At 32.2% G+C, this 21,539-nt stretch overlaps 1 protein-coding gene across 1 annotated transcript; it reads left to right on the forward strand.

Moving 5' to 3' along the window:
• The first annotated feature begins 10,760 nt into the window (after window positions 1–10,760).
• Window positions 10,761–15,759, forward strand: LOC133301327 (P-loop NTPase domain-containing protein LPA1 homolog 2). Its single transcript, XM_061500956.1, has 7 exons — window positions 10,761–10,907; window positions 11,868–12,202; window positions 13,335–13,416; window positions 13,589–14,014; window positions 14,125–14,862; window positions 14,995–15,105; window positions 15,379–15,759. The coding sequence occupies exons 1-7, from the start codon at window positions 10,761–10,763 to the stop codon at window positions 15,757–15,759; spliced, it is 2,220 nt and encodes a 739-aa protein (XP_061356940.1).
• The last annotated feature ends 5,780 nt before the right edge of the window (window positions 15,760–21,539 follow it).

Below are 21,539 nucleotides of genomic sequence, written 5' to 3' on the forward strand. Positions count from 1 at the left end.
AAATATCAGCATCATCAGTACTGTCACAGGTATGGCTCTGAACATCCTGTCAACAAAATGACTCTGACCGCTATTAATATAAGGATACGGCAATCAAATTTTTCAATTATGTCAATAATACCAACTCACCACAGCTTTTCCTGACCCTATCGACATAATATTATCATCAGAAGGACTGTCAAATACAGAATCATCGTGATATGTTTTTTCCATAAACGCAAAAAAGTCATAACTTTGAAAAGTATAGGTTATGAAAAATAATAAAAAAAACAAACATTTGGGTCCACCGTGGTCTTCAGAAATGATGTGATAATACTTTCACTGATGCAAACTTTGGCCACATGATATTTTGGCTCACTGTATGAGTTCAAATTGCTAATTTTGACATTCACTTTAAACAACATAGATCTATCTTTAAGAACGTTCAACTCTTCCGGATAATGTTCTAAATCTGCACCCTACAAAAAAGGAAACACAACAAAAGAAGTACTAAGGGTGTTAAAAGTTTTGAGAACCTCACTAATAAAAAAAATTCAAAGTTTTGAGAACCAAACCCGCTTAAAATGTTGCTCGCGCAATTCAGCAGCACTCACTCCTAATAAAGAAAGACAATCTCTATCAAATAGTACGAAAGAAGCAGAATCCGTGTTATCAACAACTCTGACTTGAACACTGAACCTAAAAAAATAAATAATTGAATTTTACATCAGTCACACAGTGTGCATGAATAATTTTTCGATAACAATGGCAAATCAAAAAATGGCTTACTTTGGAGTATATTCATTGCAATGTTTCTGACAGTTCTTACAATACCATTTCTCAAAATCTTCGCACACTGAATATGGACATTTCTTACAGGACTTGTACCACCAGTTGTATTTACTTTCGATGGATTTTACAGTTCCATAAGTAATGCAAGTAGTAGCATCTATGCAATTCTTAATATCAGTAAGAAATTTCCTCTCTGTATCCTTGAGAAAATCATTTTCATAAGAATATGAATATGGGCTGGACAACTGAGTCAACATCTTACTACTTTGCATCAGATCACCGGAAAGCCTGGAATATAAAAATATATAAAAGAATGAATGAATAGAGCAAAAGAAATGCCTCATAATTTCTCACGGTAGCCCACCTTTTTTTGAACTCTACGATCTCAGGTATATTGGAATCAAAAAGAATTTTCGTCGTATACTTTGTATTAGCTATTCCAATCTTTCCTGAAAAAAAATGCTACGTAAATAAAAGAAAAAGTAAAACAGCAAAACAAATAAATAAAAAATGAGAATTGTAATCACAAAAAAAGTACCCCTAAAATCCTTTATCCTTGCAAGCTGAAGTATTATAACATTTTGAGCACTCTGATTCTTTGCTAAGAAAGTTTGGACCTCGTCTACGTATGACTCCCACAAAGTGCATTCAAGTTTCTGACCCCTATCATGATATAGAAACAAAAGACACATAAGAAATGATGTAAAATCCCATTCTCTTTAAATTCAAAAACACATAAGAAATTACATTACAATAATATCAGAAATATAGATAACATAAATACCTCAGGTTGTCAAGCTCCACGACAACCATTTTTATATTCCTACCAGAGATGACATGTTCACGTACTTCCCCAATTCTAGACAGCAAACCAATGACGTCTACACAACAAATAACATGGGTTTCAGCCTTACGTCCTATATACAAAATCTTAATTAAAAGTGAATAACACAATACACCAATCCCATCACTTATTAAATAAGGAGAGTCAGAGGATTCTTTCTCAATAACGTCAAACTCAGCAAAATCAAAATCACGCTCAGGAATCGTAGCATCAACAATGGATTTCACGTCCGTCCTCAAGTTGAAAGACAGACGATATCCATGCCGTGTTGGCCTAAAATTACCCGTATTCAACCCGAGTCCAAATTTTTTTATAAAATAAGCATCACCCTCACGAATTTTCTTCCGAACCTGCAAAGTACCCTTGGCCGTAGCATGATTCCTTCCACCCTATAAAATGAAAACACGCAACAAAGCGAAAAAAAAAAAAAAACCGAGAATGAGCTACTGAAAAGATAAAAACATTGAAAAAAAGAAAAAATACATTACCCGTTCGTCGACCAACACCATATCCACATTGTCATCAAAATCTTTTTGATTAAAACTGGGAACCTTCCAACACCTAACTACACGCACTTTAATCCTTCACTCTTCTTTCGTCGGATTAAGATCATTTACGAAGTCATATTTTGAGGACATTGAATACATTGGAGGAGTAGAGAAATGGACCAAAGAAGATACAAAATGCTCGTAGCAGTGATGCAGACCAAAAGGCAAAAGCAACACCAAATATCGTCTTTATACATGCAATGAATACATAGAAAATTTCAAAACATTTTAACCGTTATGATCTTAATTAACTCCCAAAAATACCTAATGAGTCAGCTGATTTAAAATTTTGAATTTTGAAATGAAATCACTCACCTGTTTTAATGATTCAGCTATTTTTACATTAAAACGGAAAGAATCCTCTAGTGTGAACAAAAATTCAAACATACATATTTTGTTCACTATATCGAAAAGAAGTAAGTTTTCAAGACATCCTCTAGTGTGAACAGAAAGCTGAGATTTAAGGAGAATGCGATACCTCAGCTAATTTTCAAAAGTTTTTTTTTACATTAAAACGGAAAGAATCCTCTAGTGTGAACAGAAATTCAAACATACATATTTTGTTCACTACATGGAAAAGAAGTAAGTTTTCAAAACATCCTCTAGTGTGAACAGAAAGCTGAGATTTAAGGAGAATGCGACACCTCAGCTAATTTTCAAAAGTTTGGTTCTCCTTTCTATATAGTAAGATAATGATGCCCAATTATAATATCAACGAGTCCAAATGCTAAAATATTTGTCGGTGACCAACAAAGCCCAGCATAGTTGGTAGATAGCTGGGTTGCTTAAGCATGTTGACAGGGGTTCGATCCTTGACGTGTGTATGGAAAAGACTTTGTTGGGAGAGGTTTACCCACTTAATGTGATCTCCCGCTTCGAAAGGATTTGTCTTCGGCTGCAGGCTGAAGGATACCTTGAGAAACCAAAAAAAATAAAATATTTGTCAGTGTATTGACGTTTAGATTGTTACATTTTGTATTTATACTTTTCTCAATGTGATTCAATGAAATTGTAAGAAGTTACCCATGCTTAGGGGTGATAAACGAGTCAGGGGCTTTTGGCTCGGCTCGTGAAGGCCCGAGCTTACATGCCTAATATTGGTTGTTGGAACCAGACTTGGACTTGTATAAAAGCTCGTTTAGTAAAAAGGCCTCAGGCTCCAATTCAAAAGCTCGGCTTTGGAGCCTCACAGGCTGTCCTAGTATATTAATTTTTATTTTTATTTATATTTTTTTTACTATTTGTAGTAGCCCTCTCTCTCCTCTCAATCTATTTCACCCTTATTTTATTAGTTAAACAGACTTTTTGAATGGTTTTGTTCTATATTATGTTGTTTGGATATACATTGAATTTATGAATATTTATGGAATTACTATTGTTGTTGATTATATATTCTGTTTGAATAGATTTTTGTTATCTTTTTTTTTAACAGGCTAAATTAAACTTTTATTTTTTGTAAATAAGGCAGGTCACAGGCCGATAATTATATTCATAACAGGTAACAAGCTTGGTAAGGTCGACACATTTAAACACAGACTTAGCCTTTTAAGACCAAAGCTCGGCTTGGCCCGTTAACACTGCTACCCATGCTTATATTTACATTTCACATTTAGGCACTGAAAGATCTTGCAGCATTGATTGCTATAAATGCTGGAATTGAAGGTGAAGTTAATGTGGAGAAAATAAAGAATGGTGAATGGAAGGTTGGGTACAATGCTATGACAGATATGTACGAGAATTTAATGGAGGCTGGAGTCATTGACCCTGCTAAGGTAACAAGGTGTGCTTTACAGAATGCTGCTTCATTTGCTGGAATGGTCTTGACCACACAGGCCATCATGGTGGAAAAGCCTAAGCTTAAGGCTCCTGTGGTCGCTTCCCCACAAGGGCTTACCATTTGATTTATTGGAAATATTAGTCTTAGAAGACTAATATCTCATATCTTAGACATAAAATATGTGAAACTTATTCTTTAAAAAATAAATAAATAAGTAGACCTCACATGTTTTATGTTTATGGCATGAAATATTATTCCACAGGAGACTAGTATTCCCTTGATTTATATATCATTTTTGTTTTTGGTTACCGGCAAAGAACAGTTTTGTGTAGAAAATTGAAAGAGAGTGAGGGTTGTAATGTTTGAATGTACTTATTGACACGATCATCGTTTCTTAATTTTAGAAAGGTTAAATAAAATTTTGGTTCTTGTAGTCTTCGTCCATAAGTCCCTGACTTTATTTTCTTTCTTCTAAGTGACATATATACATGTGAATGGTTTTATTTACAAACTCAAAGTTTATAAATTCTTATAAATTTTACTATGTATGTTACATATTACTTAAGCATGTACTACTTATAGTACATAGTGTAGTTTGTAAACTTTAAATTTGTAAATATAACTTATTCCTATATACATATATTAATTGTGTTATGCAATTTTTATGTAAAAAAATATATTATCACATTAGTTAATCCCAAAAAAAAATGTCGGCAGCCAATATTGTTAATGTATCATTTTTTATTTCTTGTGGAGATGATATCATAAGGGCTTAATTGGATTTGAATTGAAAATTATAAAGGTGTTATATTAAACAAACTTTATAAAATTATAAGGACCAAGGGCATAATGTATTTTGTTCATACACTAAAATTTTAAATAAATCAGTTTTCTTTTTCTTTTTTAAGCATGACCCACCTCTAAATTTTTTGAAAAACACGTATTCTCGTTGAATTTTTGTCAAATTTATCAGTTGAGTTATTTATAATATTTTAATTAGATTAGTTGTATTACACATTTGAAAATTTAAACTTGGATCTATATCTTAATTGTTCTAAATTTTAATCATAATTGAATTAAACAAAGGTGGCACTTAATACCATTATCACATTACCGATCATCGAACAATAAGTTGAGACATTGCATTATAATATACAGACTCGTTTTGGATTAATCTTTTCCCCTCAAAATATACCAATCGTAAATGGAAATTTCGGATTCGAACCCTCGTCCACAAGTCACAACAGGCCCACTTTTACTGTTTTACATTGAAAATAGGAGGCATCCAATCCAAGTGTGTGCTTTTCCACTCGAATAAAAGGAAAACCATTAACAAAAGTAATCAGAATTAAGAGTCTCTTTGGATCTTATTTTTTTAATCCAAAAGTTATTTATTTATAAGGTAAAGCTAAAAAAGAGAGTTTAAAATAAAAAGTCAAAAGTTGTTTGGTAATTATATAAAAAAATCAGCTTAAAAGTTATTTAAAAACACATATTTCAAGAAAATTATCTCTGTCTATTTCTATAACTTTTTATTTTAAAAATAAGCATACAATTTAAGAAAAATATATAAGAGCTTTAAAAAAAGCTCCTCCTAAGAATTTTTAACTTTTTTCTTCATTATAAAAAAGAGCTTTTATTATAAGAATTTTTATTAAAATATGTTTGACCTAATTTATGTTTGGGTTAAATGAATGTAATGTTACATAAAAACAAAAAGTTGTCGTGCTGATAGATGGATTTCCGCGCTTTTTGTTTTTGTTTTTTTCTTTTTTTTACAAATTATAGGTCTGGTAATTGTTTTGTGTCAACACGAAAAATTTGTTTTTCACCTGTTATATGATGACATGATGCTAGTTTATCGCTTTATGTTTATAAGTAACTTTTAGTGCATTAAGAGAAATGAAAATAGAGAGAAAAACAGTGAAGGGACATCCATTAAAATTAAAGCCGCTAATGTAGTGTCTTGGAATAAAATTCCTCTTTTATGGCTACCTACCTTTCTTGCTTTTTCGTATATCCTCCATTAGATTTGTCAATGTTTGGGGCTTCGTGGTTCTTGTTGCTACGTTATTTGACACTTCTTATTTTCCAAATCGGGGGATAAAGAAAAGTTATGCAAGTTCGACTTGCGAAAGTAAAATAGGCAGGTAAGTACTTCAGCTAAGAATAAATTCCGTATCAACCAATGGTGGACAATGGCTAGAGGTAAAGGCCATTGCTCTAACTGGTAGGGGTGTTCGCGGTTTGGATTGGATCAGTTTTAGAAGCAAAAATCATCCGATCCAATCCCTTCGGTTTGATCATATAATTATCCCTTCGGTTTTGATTTTTTTTCAAATCCGATTCGATCCAATCCAATTTTTTTCGGTTTAAATTGGATCAGTTTTTGGTTTTTTGAAAATCCTAAAATTTATTTCATGATTATTGTACAAATAATATCTTTTGTATATATTGGCTTTGTAATTTTTTTTTTTGAAATACAAAAGCATTAGTAAACTATAATATAATTTTTTAAATTTTGGCAATGAGATATGAAGCTCTACAAAGATAAAATTTTGTTGATGAGATATGACTAGATTTTTTCTTGGGTTTAGTTGATGGGTTAATGGGTCTTGGGTTTAGAAATTTTTAGGCTATGATTAGGGAAATACCCAAGCAGGTAGAGGGAAATTAATATATTGGATCGGTTTGGATTGGATCGGTTTTCATCAACCCATCCAAAAACCGATCCAATCCAATTAAAATTTGCGGTTTTTAATCGGTTTTCGATTTTTCGATTTTTGGTTTATTCGGTTATCGGTTTTTCGGTTCGGTCACCGCGGTTTGAATCGGTTTGGATCGGTTGATGAATACCCCTACTAACCGGTATCAAATTAATGCCTTCACTAGATTAATGATGAGGCAGTAGTATTAGATAATATTATAATGAGAAAAATATTTCTGCAATTACTGCACATAAGTTATTTATATTTATTTTCAAAATGATGTCATTTTGGGATTGAAATATTAAAAAATTATAATTATAAAGATTATAATAACCCTAAAATAAATTAAAATTACAAAAATACCATGATTTCTGCCCAAAACGACATCGTATTAGATTTACTGTAGATAACTTATCTGCAGTAACGGCAGAAAAAGTGAACCCTATTATAAGTTATTGAAAATGCTATCACTGATAATTTAAGTTTTTGAGTTGAAATCAAGTCTTGTGAAGTTTTTTAGTACAAGTAAGTGAGCATGTGCATTGTTCACTCTTTAAGCTTCAAGTCTAATAGGCTTAGTATGAGGGGACATATTAAAAAATAGTATAAATCATTTAAAAAATCTCACTTAATTTAAATTTTTGAGTTGAATTATTTCGATTTCCATCTTCCAGTACCTTTTTAAAATTTTAGTAGGCAATCACGAGCTGCTCACTTTTTTAAGGATTAAGAGAAAAATGGATATGCAAGGACGTCCTTTTCAAGTTTATTGCGTAGGCGTCCTTTCATCATATCATACTTCAAGTTTATTGTATAGGTTTTGTTCCTAATGTGTGTTATAAAATTTAACGACGATTAGTTCTTTGAAACTCGTCAGAAAATGGCCAAAAAGCAGTGTATTCAACGCTAGAAACAATTCTTGGATTCAGCGGAAGACAATGCTTGGATTCCTTCCTCTTCCCTCCGTTTCTTTGACTTTTTTCTTTTCACCAAAATTACATGAAACAATTCTTTTATTTTCTAACGTAACCCAATCATTAGAACTAGAAGGGACTGTAACGGCCCGAAATTTGATAAGCAAAGCATCAGATTACATTTGTGTCATGCAAATAAGTTTCTATTATCTTACTATGGTCAGGTCATATTGACCTCCATTTTATTTTATTTTTTGGTAATATGACCCTCATTTTATTTTATTTTTGAAAACAATAGTAGCATTGAGTTTTAAACTTACAATTTCATCAAATGATGGTAACTTAGTTAGTGCATAGGAGCTGAGTAGGTGAAGATGAGAGCATCTGTTCGATCTTCTCCAGTATCATCTTTAGAAGGAATTTAAAACCTTAATCTTGGATATGTTCCGAACAGAATTACCTTCATATAGGATACTTGTTCGCATGATAGTCTGTTAAATTTTACTGTTAGCGTGACAGTTATGTATATAAATGCCAAAAACGTGGTCACATTAGTCACTGTTCCTTTTTTATTGGTGGGATATAGGTAAGATGGTGGATATAGATCCTCTCATGTGAAAAAAAAATGACATGGTCATATAGAAATCATAATCATATAAAGATGGATCAATATTAATAAAGGAAAAGAGAAAAAAATTAAAGGGGTAGGATATTGTAACAACCAATTAAGGTTACTACCAATCAATTTCACCGTAAAATCGATTATGTTGATCCAACGGTTATATTTATTTTCATCTTTGTATGGTTATGATTCCCCATATTTAATACTTTATATTTATTTCCACCTTTGTATAGTTATGATTTCTCATATTTAATATAGTAACCCTAATTGGTTGTTACAATATCCTACCTATTCCAAAATTAAAATAGATAATTATAAAATTATAACCATTGATATGATTATGATCTTCGGGAGTAAACTCTCTCATGTGAAAAAGTAGTAATGTGATCATGTTATTTGATCACAATCACTTATTTAAAAATCATATAATTTTCTCTCTCTTATCTCATTATCAATCAAGTGATTGTGATCAAATAACATGATCACATAATCACTTTTTTATATTAGAGAATCCAAATTCATGATCTTCTCATATAATCATTTTTTTTCAAATAAGAGAATCCATTTATGTAATACAATAATAATGGGATAGGATATTGTGACAACCAAATAATGTTACTACCACATCTTAACCGTTGATTTCCGCCAATCAACGGTTATCATTTATTGCAAATTAATAATTAATTAATGAGTTTGATTTGAAAAATGATAACTGTTGATTGACGAAATCAACAGTTAAGATATGATAGTAACATTGGTAGTAACATTATTTGATTGTCACAGTATCTTATCCCTACAATAATATATTAGATTCTTTTGAAGGAAGGGGGGGGGGGGGGGGGGGTGGTTACGATGTGTGTGGCGTTCATCTTACGATATGTGTGACTCATCGCGGAAGTTGTTCTTTACCAATGGGATCATATGGAGTTCAGCAAAATCTCATGCAGGTGTTGTTAGAAATTTTTTTTTTTTTGGTAAATATTGTTATAAATTTAATGTTGCATTTTTATGCAATTATATTTAAATTTATTTTCTTATAAAATAAACTATTTTTTATGATTAACACATTATAATTTTTTGTTATTTGTTTTATGTGTAGGAAATAAAAATGCAATTATATTTAAATTTATTTTCTTATAAAATAAACTATTTTTTATGATTAACACATTATAATTTTTTGTTATTTGTTTTATGTGTAGGAAATAAAATTTTTCTTATATGATATAAGAGAAATAAAATCGTTTTTATTAAGTGTAAAAGATCTTGATCCTATTTTCTCTCTATCATCTCCTTGTGTAATTAAATAACAATATTAAATATTTAGCCTAAAAAATATCAAAATAAAGATACACATAATTTCAATTCAATACACTATTATTGTCACGTTTATTTACGTAAATAGCAAGTCAACTTTTGAAAATTTCATCGAGGAAAAATAGGCGATAAATCTTTGTTGAAATTACGTTGACATTTTTTCAGAAAATGAAATTAAATTGATATTTTACCTATGGAATTCCAATTTAATAAAGGGTTAATCTTTTTTCATTTTACATGAGAAAAGATTCTTATGTTACACACATAATTAAAAGGTGAGTTTCAATTTACAAAAAAAAAAAGAAGGTGAGTTTCATCTTTATTTTTTTTGTAGACTCCACTTATTTATTAAATATTTAGCATGAGAAAATTTTCAAAGGTAAAATGAAAAAATTAATCCCCTTTAATAAATATCTTTATAAAGAAAAGAAGGAGCTAAATATCTTTTCAGAAACAGGATAACAACAACTAAAGAAAATCCTTTAAAATCTGATGTCACGTCGCATGGACCTCGAGCTCAAGCAATTATAGTTGATTAACGATGGAAAGTGACCCCTCAGTTTAGGCAAAATCACAGGGCCTGCCATCCTTGATCCCCGTGCGTGGGACCCAGTTGCGGTCATCCCGGGAATATAAAGTATAAAATCAAAGAACACGGTTCCCTAGGGTTCCATTCCAAACCGCACCTTCACGCTTTTGCTGTATAGTTCTAACTCCAAAGGCTAAATCCGTCATTTCGTACCCTGCATTTTTTGTTTTAGAGCGAGAAAGCGCCGTTAAAGAGAGGGAAGTTCGTTGGTCTTCTTTTCTTTTTTTCTTTGGGTTTGGAAGGTTAGAATGAGATGCGTGAAACACAGGTGAACGAGAATGCTGAGATTTCCCAATCGCACTCGCGGAAACAGAATGGCGGATCCTAACGCTTCCAACAAACCCTAACGTCGTCTCTCTCTCTCTCTCTCTCTCTCTCTCTCTGATCCATCAACACTCCGTTCGATCGCTTTCGTTTCCTCCAGGTTTCCGTCGAGTGATCCTCTCTCACCGTTGTTGCATTTTTTTATTTTCTCTTTGCATTTTCCTTTCAATGCGGTTACCTCACGGCATAAATGTCGGAAAGTATTTTTACCTTGCCATTTTTGTTCGCCAGTGGCTTTTTCACGCGGTGAAAGTTAGTGCTGATTTTGCTTGTTGTTCTTTGCATGAGTGCGATCCTGTTATTTTATTTTTTCGTGAATGAAATTGCTGAATCTGGATCATTTACAGTGATGGCTGAGGTGGGGAAAATACTGTACATGGTGGTGGTGGACGAAGGTGAGAAGAAAGACAAAGGGAAAGAGTCGTTTCGGTATACACGTCCTGTTCTGCAGAGTACACTGCAGCTGATGGGATGTAAAGCGCGACATGCCTTCAAGGTAACTCATATATGCATATGTTGTTCAAATTCTATTCAATAATTTAGTTACATGATATCTATTTTTAAATTTTCTCGTTTCATCTTGATCGATCATTGTGATTTGATAAGCGAGTATTTTAGTTGGTTGATGTGTATATCTTGTGTTGTATCTTTATTATCTGAATAATCTGAAACTGTTGAAACGTTTTAGTTGTGTTATCAATGTGAACAAGCGCTATTTTGTTAACTTTGATGGTGTTTTTTCGTCGTTTGGACTGTGATCTATTTTATTATCTGGTCTCCGTATGTTGTGTGTGCCTATGGAGATGACGACAACAATATTTGATGTGTGCTTCGTAAAGCTATGGAAGGGTTTAATAAGCATACCGAGTTCATCTTTTTCTCCAATCTTCTTGTTATTAATTTATTATCTTTTAGGGAAAGATGTTGCAATTAACACGAGTTTTCATGGTTGAGTAATTATTGTGGCTCGATTGTGATCTTTTTTTACAATATTACTCACTTCAATAGACAAAAGTGGGTTATGTCAAGCTATAAAGGGAAATTTACGTTGCTTTAAAGTTACTTATAATGCAAAGGAATGCTTGATAAATGATTTTTTTTTAATTGGTTTATACTATAAATAATACGGTTAGTGGTCATTATATGGCATCTACCAATTTAATTGTAATGTTTAATGTCTAAACTACCTTTAATTGAAAGTTAGTCCTCATATTTCCGTTAAGGGATAAGTTATACTTACCACCTTTTACCACCATTCTTGTTATCATTGGATCAAAATCAAATTAATGATTCTCACTTGATGTCATTTTATAACCGTTGATTTGATTTTGATCTAATGATAACAAGATTGGTGGTAAGAGGTGGTAACTGGTAAGTATAATCTCCCCCTTCTATTAAACATGTCTTTTTCTGAACTTTTGTATTATGTTATTTGACTATGTTTTCCTCTTATCAGATCAGCCAAAGAGTGTTTGAACTCACAAGGAGTGGGAGTTCTACTAATGCTTTGCAGCCTGAAGGAATGATTTTATCAGATCTTGATGCTCCTAAGGAAAATATTGTGAGAAAAGATTGCCATGAAGCTGCCCTTTGCCTGGGTAAAACAGACTTAGGCAACCCTTTACTTTTAGGGAAAGATTGTGGAAGTAAGAGTGTACCATTTGAGTTGTACAAAAGGCGTACTACTGCATTTATTCGGAGAGAAAGTTTTCTAGATATTGTCTGTGATGCTCTGGCTGAGTACAAGTATTTGGGTCCCAACCAGAGAGCAGACTTGATGCTAGCCTGCAGGTACGGATGGTATCGATTATATCTTTATGGCAACTATTTTGATCTACATTAACTGGAATAGAAGGAAAAAATGACTATGGTTGTAGCATCTGCTCTGATGCAAGGGAATCTGAAGTGATATGGTTAGAGATGGTTTGCCATGGATGGATTTTTTATGGTCAAGATTTTTATTGACTAGCAACATTAGTCTACATTCATATACATTTTCAATTCCATATCTGTTATTTGTCATATTATAAATAAAATGCTTTTGTGACAACAGAAGCATAAAATCTGCTTTTGAAGTAAGAAATTGATGCTTCTTCTAGGAAGAAAAAGTAGAAGCAGAAAAGAAATATTTTTTTATAGCGTTTGTGGAAAGATGTAAAGATGCTTTTTACGATGACAAAATTGCTTCCATTTTAAATTCTTATGCTTTTTTGCCCCCTCATCATAGTCATGGAAAAATAAAGAGTGTATCCTCACCTGGTTGCATTTAGATGCTTGAATTTACAGCTCTATCATGTTCACACAACTACATTCCTTTTAATATCTGTCTGGATCAAGCTAGGTGTAATTTTTAGCCATTAACATGGAATCTATATGCAGAAAGAGCAATCAGAATCAGTGTTTAAAGCATATGGTATCCCAAGATATGCTGCTACAATTTTTTTTAATGTTGCCTCTGAATATACTCTGCAACTCATCTCTAAATTGCTGTCACACTCTGATGTTTGAAATAACAGCCTTTTTATTTTATGTGGAATCTGGATTGATTTTCAAGAATCTTAATGAAGGGAGAATGATTGATCTCTCAATTTTTTAAATGATGTGCAAGCTGTTTTGATTGTAGTTGCCGGGTTAAACAATTTCACATTATTTCTGGTGTTTGTTTTATTGTAAATATTTTCTGACTCTACTTATGTTCTATTTAACAACAAAATCTAGACAGACAGAATGTCCGTTCATGTTTTTTCCTTTGTAGAAAACCTTTTTCCCTTCTGGGTGAAATTGCTGAGTTTTAATATTAGCATTTGTAACTCACTACAATTTTAGTTAAATTTTACACTTATAATTGGTTGTGAGGAGGAAATCTTGTAAAATACAGTACAATTTTCCCTCTTGTATGTGTGATTATTTTGTTTGGTGGCAGGATCCGAGAACGGAAGGAATCTGTGACAGTACTGTTGTGTGGCACTAGTGGCTGTGGCAAATCCACATTGTCTGCATTGCTGGTATCTTTGCATACAGAAGTTGTTGTCTTTTTGCAATTACAATTATGTAATGCCAGTTTTTACCTAATTTGTGGTAGGATATGTAACTTGTAGAGAATAATGAAATTGAAAATGAGTACCATTTATATCTTACAGTTCAATAACTTCAGTATTATTTATATCCTAACTTCAGGGTAGTAGGTTGGGAATCACAACAGTGGTATCAACTGATTCTATTAGGCACATGATGAGAAGTTTTGCTAACGAGAAGGAAAACCCCTTGTTATGGGCCTCTACCTACCATGCGGGCGAGTGTTTGGATCCTGTTGCTGTTGCAGATGCAAAGGCCAGAAGGAAAGCGAAAAAGTTGGCTGGTGTGTCACATTCGATTCCAATGGATGAAGTAACCGAGGGTCATAACTGTAGTAAATCTGATATTCGGACGATGGAGGTTGGCTCTGGTACTACTGAACTGCTAAATGCAAAACAAATGGCTGTTGAAGGATTTAAGGCACAGAGTGAGATGGTGATTGACAGTCTTGATAGGTTAATCACTGCCTGGGAAGAACGAAAAGAGTCTGTTGTTGTTGAGGGTGTTCACTTGAGCCTCAACTTTGTTGTATGTCTGATTTTCTTTATTGGATCCTTCAGTGTTTCTTCTTTCCTTTTGTATGTCAATTATGTGTTATTTTCATCTTTACATAACAACCCTAACTTGATCTCATTCAGATGGGGCTTATGAAGAAACATCCTTCAATCATACCTTTCATGATATACATTACAAATGAGGATAAGCACATGGAACGTTTTGCTGTACGTGCGAAGTATATGACGCTGGACCCAGCTAAAAACAAATATGTAAAGTATATCCGAAATATCAGAACAATCCAGGATTATCTCTGTAAACGGGCTGACAAGCATTTAGTTCCCAAAATAAACAATACAAATGTTGATAAGAGTGTGGCAGCCATCCATGCTACTGTCTTCAGTTGTCTTCGTAAGCGGGAAGCTGGGGAACAACTATATGATCCTATTAGAAATACTGTAACTGTTGTGGATGAGGAATATAGAAATCAATGTGCTGCCAATTCTTTGAGCTCAAAAGGAATGTTCCAATTGATCCAGAGGCAAGGTTCTTCAAGGCATCTTATGGCTCTTGTAAATACTGATGGGTCTGTGGCAAAGGCTTGGCCAGTTAATGCAGTTGACAGTACTGGGAAGCCTATATTGGGTTATGGACCAGAGAATGGAATTGGAAATCCAATGTATGGACCGTTGCGGATTGGCAAGGCAGAACCTGTAAACCTTCAGTTTGGTTTGTATGGAATCAGTGCATGGCCCAGTGACGGTGGCACTAGTCGTGCTGGAAGTGTTGATGAATCAAGAGCTGATGGGACTGATACGGGTAGTAGATATCTATCCTCATGCTGTAGTTCACCAAGGCTGTCTGATGTACCCGCGAAGGAGGTAAACTTGAAAGTATTGTTGGTCTCTGTTCAACATGAAAATTAATGGCTTATTAATGTCAAATGGGAAAAAATTGACATTAATGAAATTAATTCCCTCATTTATTTATTTTTCTTTGGTATAATTTTTTAGCTCAAGGAGGAGCTTTCAGTGCATGGTAGTGATGAAGAGATTGATGATCAACTAGAGGTGGGCAGTGATGATGATTTCAGTGACGATGGTGACAAACATATCCATGAGGAGGTAGACTTGTGTATTGGCTTAAATGATTTACCTAGTTGAAATGTCTGAATATGTGATGAAATTTACGCGAGTAGAGTTCCAAACCTTTTGGGTTGCCTTTGGTACTGCCCATGCTAGCACAGTCAGTAAATTGACGATTGGCAGTGAATGACTCAGTTGCCTTTCCAGGCACGTACATTTGTGAAATTTTGCAAATGGCAGAGCTTAATTGAGTTGTTATGGTATGAAACTATGTTTTGGGTCATGTTTAATTTTTATTTTGTTGTTGTACAGGTAGGCTCAGTTGATGAGGAATCTACAAAATCTGACGAAGAGTATGATGATCTAGCAATGCAAGATGTGCTGGAAAATGGCTATTGGTCAGATGACGATGAGGAGTTAAAGGATAAGGTTGTTGCTGTTCCCGGGGAGTTCGGAACTAAGTTGCAAGGGAATAAGTATCGTCAAAATCTGGATCTCTTCATTAGAACTAGAAGTGAGCCAGTGCCAGAGACCCTGTGCTCTTATTCCTCTTTCCTTATGGAAAAGAGTGAACGGAGACTGTCACCATCTGGCAAAGCCAGATTGAGAAAACGTTCCCTTAGTATTCCGGCAATAAGAAAGGGTAGTTCGGCGATCCAAGGTCCCATCCTTTCTGGTGCTCCTCTTAGGTAGCAGGACATTCGTTCTTTACTCGAAGTCTTGACAAACTCACCCCACATTTTTGTTCAACGCTTTTTCGCTTGAGGGATTTTGTTTCTTACGATTTTCCATAGTATAGTAAGGTCTCTAAAGTTCTTGTCAATACTATTTATTTTAGTGCTTGATTGAGGCGCAATTTTATTTAGATTTTGAGTTGCAAGCACTTGTGAGATTTTGCTTACAGTCTACTATGAAATTCGCTGAACAAACCCTGTTCGCTCTAAGATACGTAATTGCGGTTTTATAAGAAATGTAGTTGAACCTAGTACACCTTATGACAATGGATCCAGCCAACGGTTAATTGTTGTACATAAACCATACAAGTACTGAATGTCGTTTTCATTTGCACTTAGTTATTCCACTGTCTACCTTGGAATTTCTCAGCAATGTATACATCAAAACTAGATGTGCTATAATTGAGATTGTTGCTTTTCCTTTGCACGAGATTATTACTTATTAACTGTAGCAAAGTTACACAAACTCTTGATCTTTTCAGCTAAATATTCTTGATGGGCTCATCTTTGTAATTGATTTATTTCACCTTTTTAACTTGTCAGAGAGATGATTGTACATAAGTAATATAATCCGTTTAAAATCTTAGGCTAAAATTCAATAAATATCCTCTATGGCTTATTTGCAGAAAATCTTTTGTTTTGAAATTTGTTAATAAGACTCTTTAAATCTCAAAAAATGGAGAGATTTTCTACAAATAACTCGTAATTGGAAGGGTTTTTTGAATTTGAGCCAAAATCTTAGCCATTTTGACTATAGTGCCCCTAATTAAATTAAAAAATATTACTTTGCTCCCGTTCCAAAACATTCCACCCTTCTGTTTGACCATTGACCGAGCTATGTACTCGAGTACAAGATCTTTATACTTGAGTATATTGCATGGAAAAGTAAATACTCGAGTACATGACCTTAATACTCGAGTATGACACCATATACTCGAGTATATGCGTATATGGGTCCTGTCTCGAGTAAATGGTGACCAAATTCCTCGCAAGAATTTGCCAACGCGTAGCTATCAAAAAGTTATGTGAAATAAAAAAAAAGTATCTGATTCGAACACCCAAGTCAAAAGTTATAGCCTTCCGAAATTTTCCGATTAAAATTTTTTTCACGAGATTTTTTGGATTAAACAAGTTTCTATAATCATATACTCATAATATTGGATTTGACTCTAGGGACTGAGTAGGAGCTTTGTGGTTGTGGGTATCAAAAAACCCATTTGCATTACAAAATTTTGAAAATTTTACAATAAAATTTTGGAAAGCTATAACTTTTTATTCGGGTGTCCAAATTTAGTGCTTATATATATATATATATATATATATATATATATATATATATATATATATTTTGTTATACTTGTATTTTGCGAGGAAAAAACGTTTATCAATTTGTTATATATAAATAAGGGTTCGATTTTTCTGCGGTCAATATAAATAAGTTATTTACATTGAGTTCAAAACGATGTCGTTTCGGGGTGGAAATCAAGGTATTTTTGTAATTATAGGTTATAATAGTCTTTCTCATTATAATTTTTTAATTTTTCAAACAAAACGACGTTATTTTAAGACTGAATATAGATAATTTATTTATATTCATGGTAAAAATATTAAAGCCTATAAATAATTAAGGGCTTTTTGTTTGTCATGCAATGGGAGAAGGGTGCTACCACATACACATTGTAGTGGGGCCAATTACAAAACACATAAAAAAATAAATTGTTGCATAATTATCGAGGGGTAAGCCGGACTTAATTTATTTTTCCAGCAACATTATTCTTACTGTTCCCACTTGGGGAAAACGATTTATCATTTTAAAGAATATAAGTTATATCATTTTAATACTTTATAACTATGTACTCACATAACTGTATCTTCTGGGACTCGAATTTTGAATCATTATATAAGCTGATTATAATATTAAAGTTGTACTTTTTTTCTCTCTTCAAAAGTTATTGACTGATGTAGAAAGTGAAAAAAATATAATTTTAATATTATAATTATGTATTATAAATAGCTAAAAGAACATAACTTATTTCCTTTAAAATGATACAATTTATACCATTTAAAAGGATAAAAAGTTGTATAAAAAAAAAGTTTTCCCCGCAACTTGTAGTTGTAGGAGACGAAGTGAGTGTTTTGAAATTTTTTACATCGACACATATTTCATCGCCGAATCCGCATCAAAGAACATTGGAGAAAACTTCAAATAAGGACAACATAGCGCTGAAGACGAGGGATTGATAGTTTTTTTTTTTTTAAAAAAAAAAAAAAACTGATTGATAGATTTTTGAGGCGAGAGTTGGGTCAGAGAGAACATGGAGGAATACAGTGAGATTGAGAGGAGAGATCAGCAAAATTTATTCAGTGTTACATATACAGTTTTCAATGTATCTTTCACTCATTACATGTTTTATTTTTATTAAATAATTTATTTTAATATCAGATAAAAGAGTAATTTAACAAAAATTAATATATGTGTTATATTATAAATGAAAAAATACACTAAAAGTAACACCGAAGAAATTATCAGAGATCAGAACCTAAGGGGCATCAAAATGAGTGGACTAGGACATAAAGTCCTATGAGAGTTTCATAATGATTTATGAACTGTGTAAGCTTTTGATATTTAGACCTGCTCACAGTTACAACGTGCCCCCCCCCCCCCCCCACACACACACACACACATATAATTATATACATGAAATTCAATGAGTATGCAAGATTTTTATTATGATTATTCAAATGTATTTAGAAGTCTTATATATTATATAACAATGTAAATAGGTTTTCTTAATGTGTGTTCTTATGAAATAGAATTAAGAAATTTAAAATAAAATTTTAATTAGTCTTTAATATTTTTTATTCAGTCGATAAGATGATTTACTAAAAATTAATAAATATTATTTTTAATTTCTTAACATGTGAGCTAACGGCACACGTTAATAAACCCATGTAAATAAATATTCACATGCATTCTAATAAAAAGTTGAACACTAAAGTGAAAATTTTCCTTTATAAGTTTTTAGTAAATCTTTTTAATGATATAAATTCCCTATCCAATTCATTGTTAAATTAAAAATTTGTAAAATGTATATTATGCATAATAAAATCATATTAGTTTTAATTTATCTTATACTGCATAAATTTGTCTGATAAAGTATATTATTAAATTAAAAATATCAAATATTTAACGATTATTTATCTTTATTTAATAGATATGAAATACTGTACTGATAAAAAAAAAATTATACCAATGTCGTATAAATCAGATGAAACTAATTAAATTATATCATGAAAAACCGAACTAAAATAAAAGTATATAAAAAAGGCTTTTATTATAATTTTCTGAAAATAGGTTTGATTTTGCTGTCCAAGGAGATCTTGTGCATGGGTCCCAAGACAGTCCTTTGAGTTGCATGTCTGCCGCATATACACCTAGCAGCATGACATACACTGGGACCATAACGTACAATACACAGGGACCAAAAACCCGCACTTGATAATAGCCAAGAAGACATAAAATGTGGCCAATTTAGCCCACTACTCAAATTCATTTGGAATTTTTGGCTTTGTACAGATAATAATTTGTCTTGGATGATTGTGTAAATATCATTGTTGATTGGGAGAAGGGTTTGTCATTTTAAATGATATAAAATTGTGTTATTTAGAAAGATAGACATAAAATAATATTTTTTTATTTAAAATTTAAATTAAAAATAAACCACGCACTTTCTCCTTCATAATTTCTATTCCTTGTGTCTATCTCTCTCCTAAAATGATATAACTTATGTCCTTGAAAGGACAAACATCAAACCCTTGTTTATTATTATTGTTTTATATAATGGTGATATTGAGATTTGACCCTACAATCTTATACAATCTATCTAAACTCTTCTCTACTAGATCAATCCTAATGACTTGTTTATTTTCTTTATTACCATAAAAGAAACAAAATTTACGATTTCTTATATCTCAAAAAAGGAGAAAGAAGCTCTCTAATTAAGGGGAATGTCGAATTTGTAGAGAAATAGCATTCTAAGCTCGAAGCTTAGAAAGAAAACTAGCACACTGAGTGGAGCGCAGGTTAAAATATACTCATATCACGTTTCTTTTCTGACTACATGCAAATTATGAGTTAATTATCAGTCAAAAGTAAATAATATAATAGAAATCAAAAAGCAAGCATTGAGATAAAAATGATGTGCTTTTATATATATATATATATATATAAATAAGATTTGATTTTTTTATATTGCATGAGAATTGAATTCTCATGTTGTGACTCAACTAGTGGTGAACTCCATATTTATTAAAAAAAAAAAAAAAAATTACACGTAAATCGAAAGGTCACAACATGAGAATTGAATCCTTATGCAATATGAAAAAATGTTTTTCCTATATATATATACATCACAATGCCACAATCTCCTGTTAATTAAGTTATGAAATCTATATCTATTTCGATCAAATGTGACTTTCTAATCGTGACTTACAGTTTCAATGATAGCTTCACAGTATTGATGTCAAAAATGAAATCCTTGTCTTCTTTATATATATTATCAAATATATATCATTTCCGTCATGAATATATAGTATGAAATTAACAAAATGTGGCAACATACCTTGTTCTCTATAAGGCAGTTACAGCATATTATTGAAGGCAAAAAATATTAAAAGAAGGAGAACCTCATCAATTCCACATCTACATCAATAAGTTAGATTGAAATCAACCCTTACATCATCATTCCAACAAGACATGCTGGATAAGAATCTCATCAGAACATTTTGTACGAACTTATAGAACTTAGTCAAACAAAGCAATGAGCATCCTGCTTCAAACTACAGATCCACCTTGCTTTGCTATTGCTACAGGAGTTATATTCAAACATTGGATGATGGAAACTATGTAGTACATGGAGGCATATGATATATTGTGTTCATTTTGACGCAAAAAGTTCATGTTATTTTCCCCAACTAGAGTTAGAAGTTTTGAAATGGGGAAAAAGTTACCCTTTGCATCCTTTTGAAAACTATATATAAGGGAGGCTCCCACTTAATTATTTAAATAATAAATCTTAATTACTTACATTATTAAATAACTTTTTTATACGATGTGAATTTTTATTTTTATTTTCAAAATATCAGCACTTAGTAAGTGAAAGACTAATCTCCAAAGATAAGATCAGGCGTTGAAAGCAAAAACCTCTTTCCCATCAATGTTTTCACATAAATCTTGAAGTTGAGTCTAGGACTAAATGCTTAAGGAATTAATCTCCGTTTCCTCAGACCAACAAGCATTGATTAATGAAAGTTTATAATATAACATTTGGATAAAGTAGTAATATATAAACAATCCTGCTTGTTAAATTTTAGATAATTCAAACATTTATATATAAGTAATTACTTAACATTTACTTATAAACTTATTTTCTTTGAAGTGGTCGTTTAATGAAGTCCACTTTTGTGAAAAGGAGGAAAAACATAATTTATAAGAGCATTTAGTCATAGCAATAGCACTACATTATAATGTTCAGCACAACATGCAACGGAGAGCCAGCTATTTTTGTACGATTAGATATATAAGGTTAACACTTGACAACAAGAGTTCAAAATTGATGGAATGACTTTTTCTCTTGGTTTGTCTAAAATGTTAACAACACGATGCCAATGAAAGAGGAGACATGCGTTTATCTACGCTTTGTTTTACAGTTATAATTTGTTTGGTCTTTCATCAGGTTT

Source organism: Gastrolobium bilobum, unplaced genomic scaffold (genome assembly GCF_033153095.1).
Source record: "Gastrolobium bilobum isolate Gb01-03AN ecotype WA unplaced genomic scaffold, APGP_CSIRO_Gbil_v1 utg12879, whole genome shotgun sequence".
In the NCBI taxonomy this organism is placed as follows: Eukaryota; Viridiplantae; Streptophyta; class Magnoliopsida; order Fabales; family Fabaceae; genus Gastrolobium; species Gastrolobium bilobum.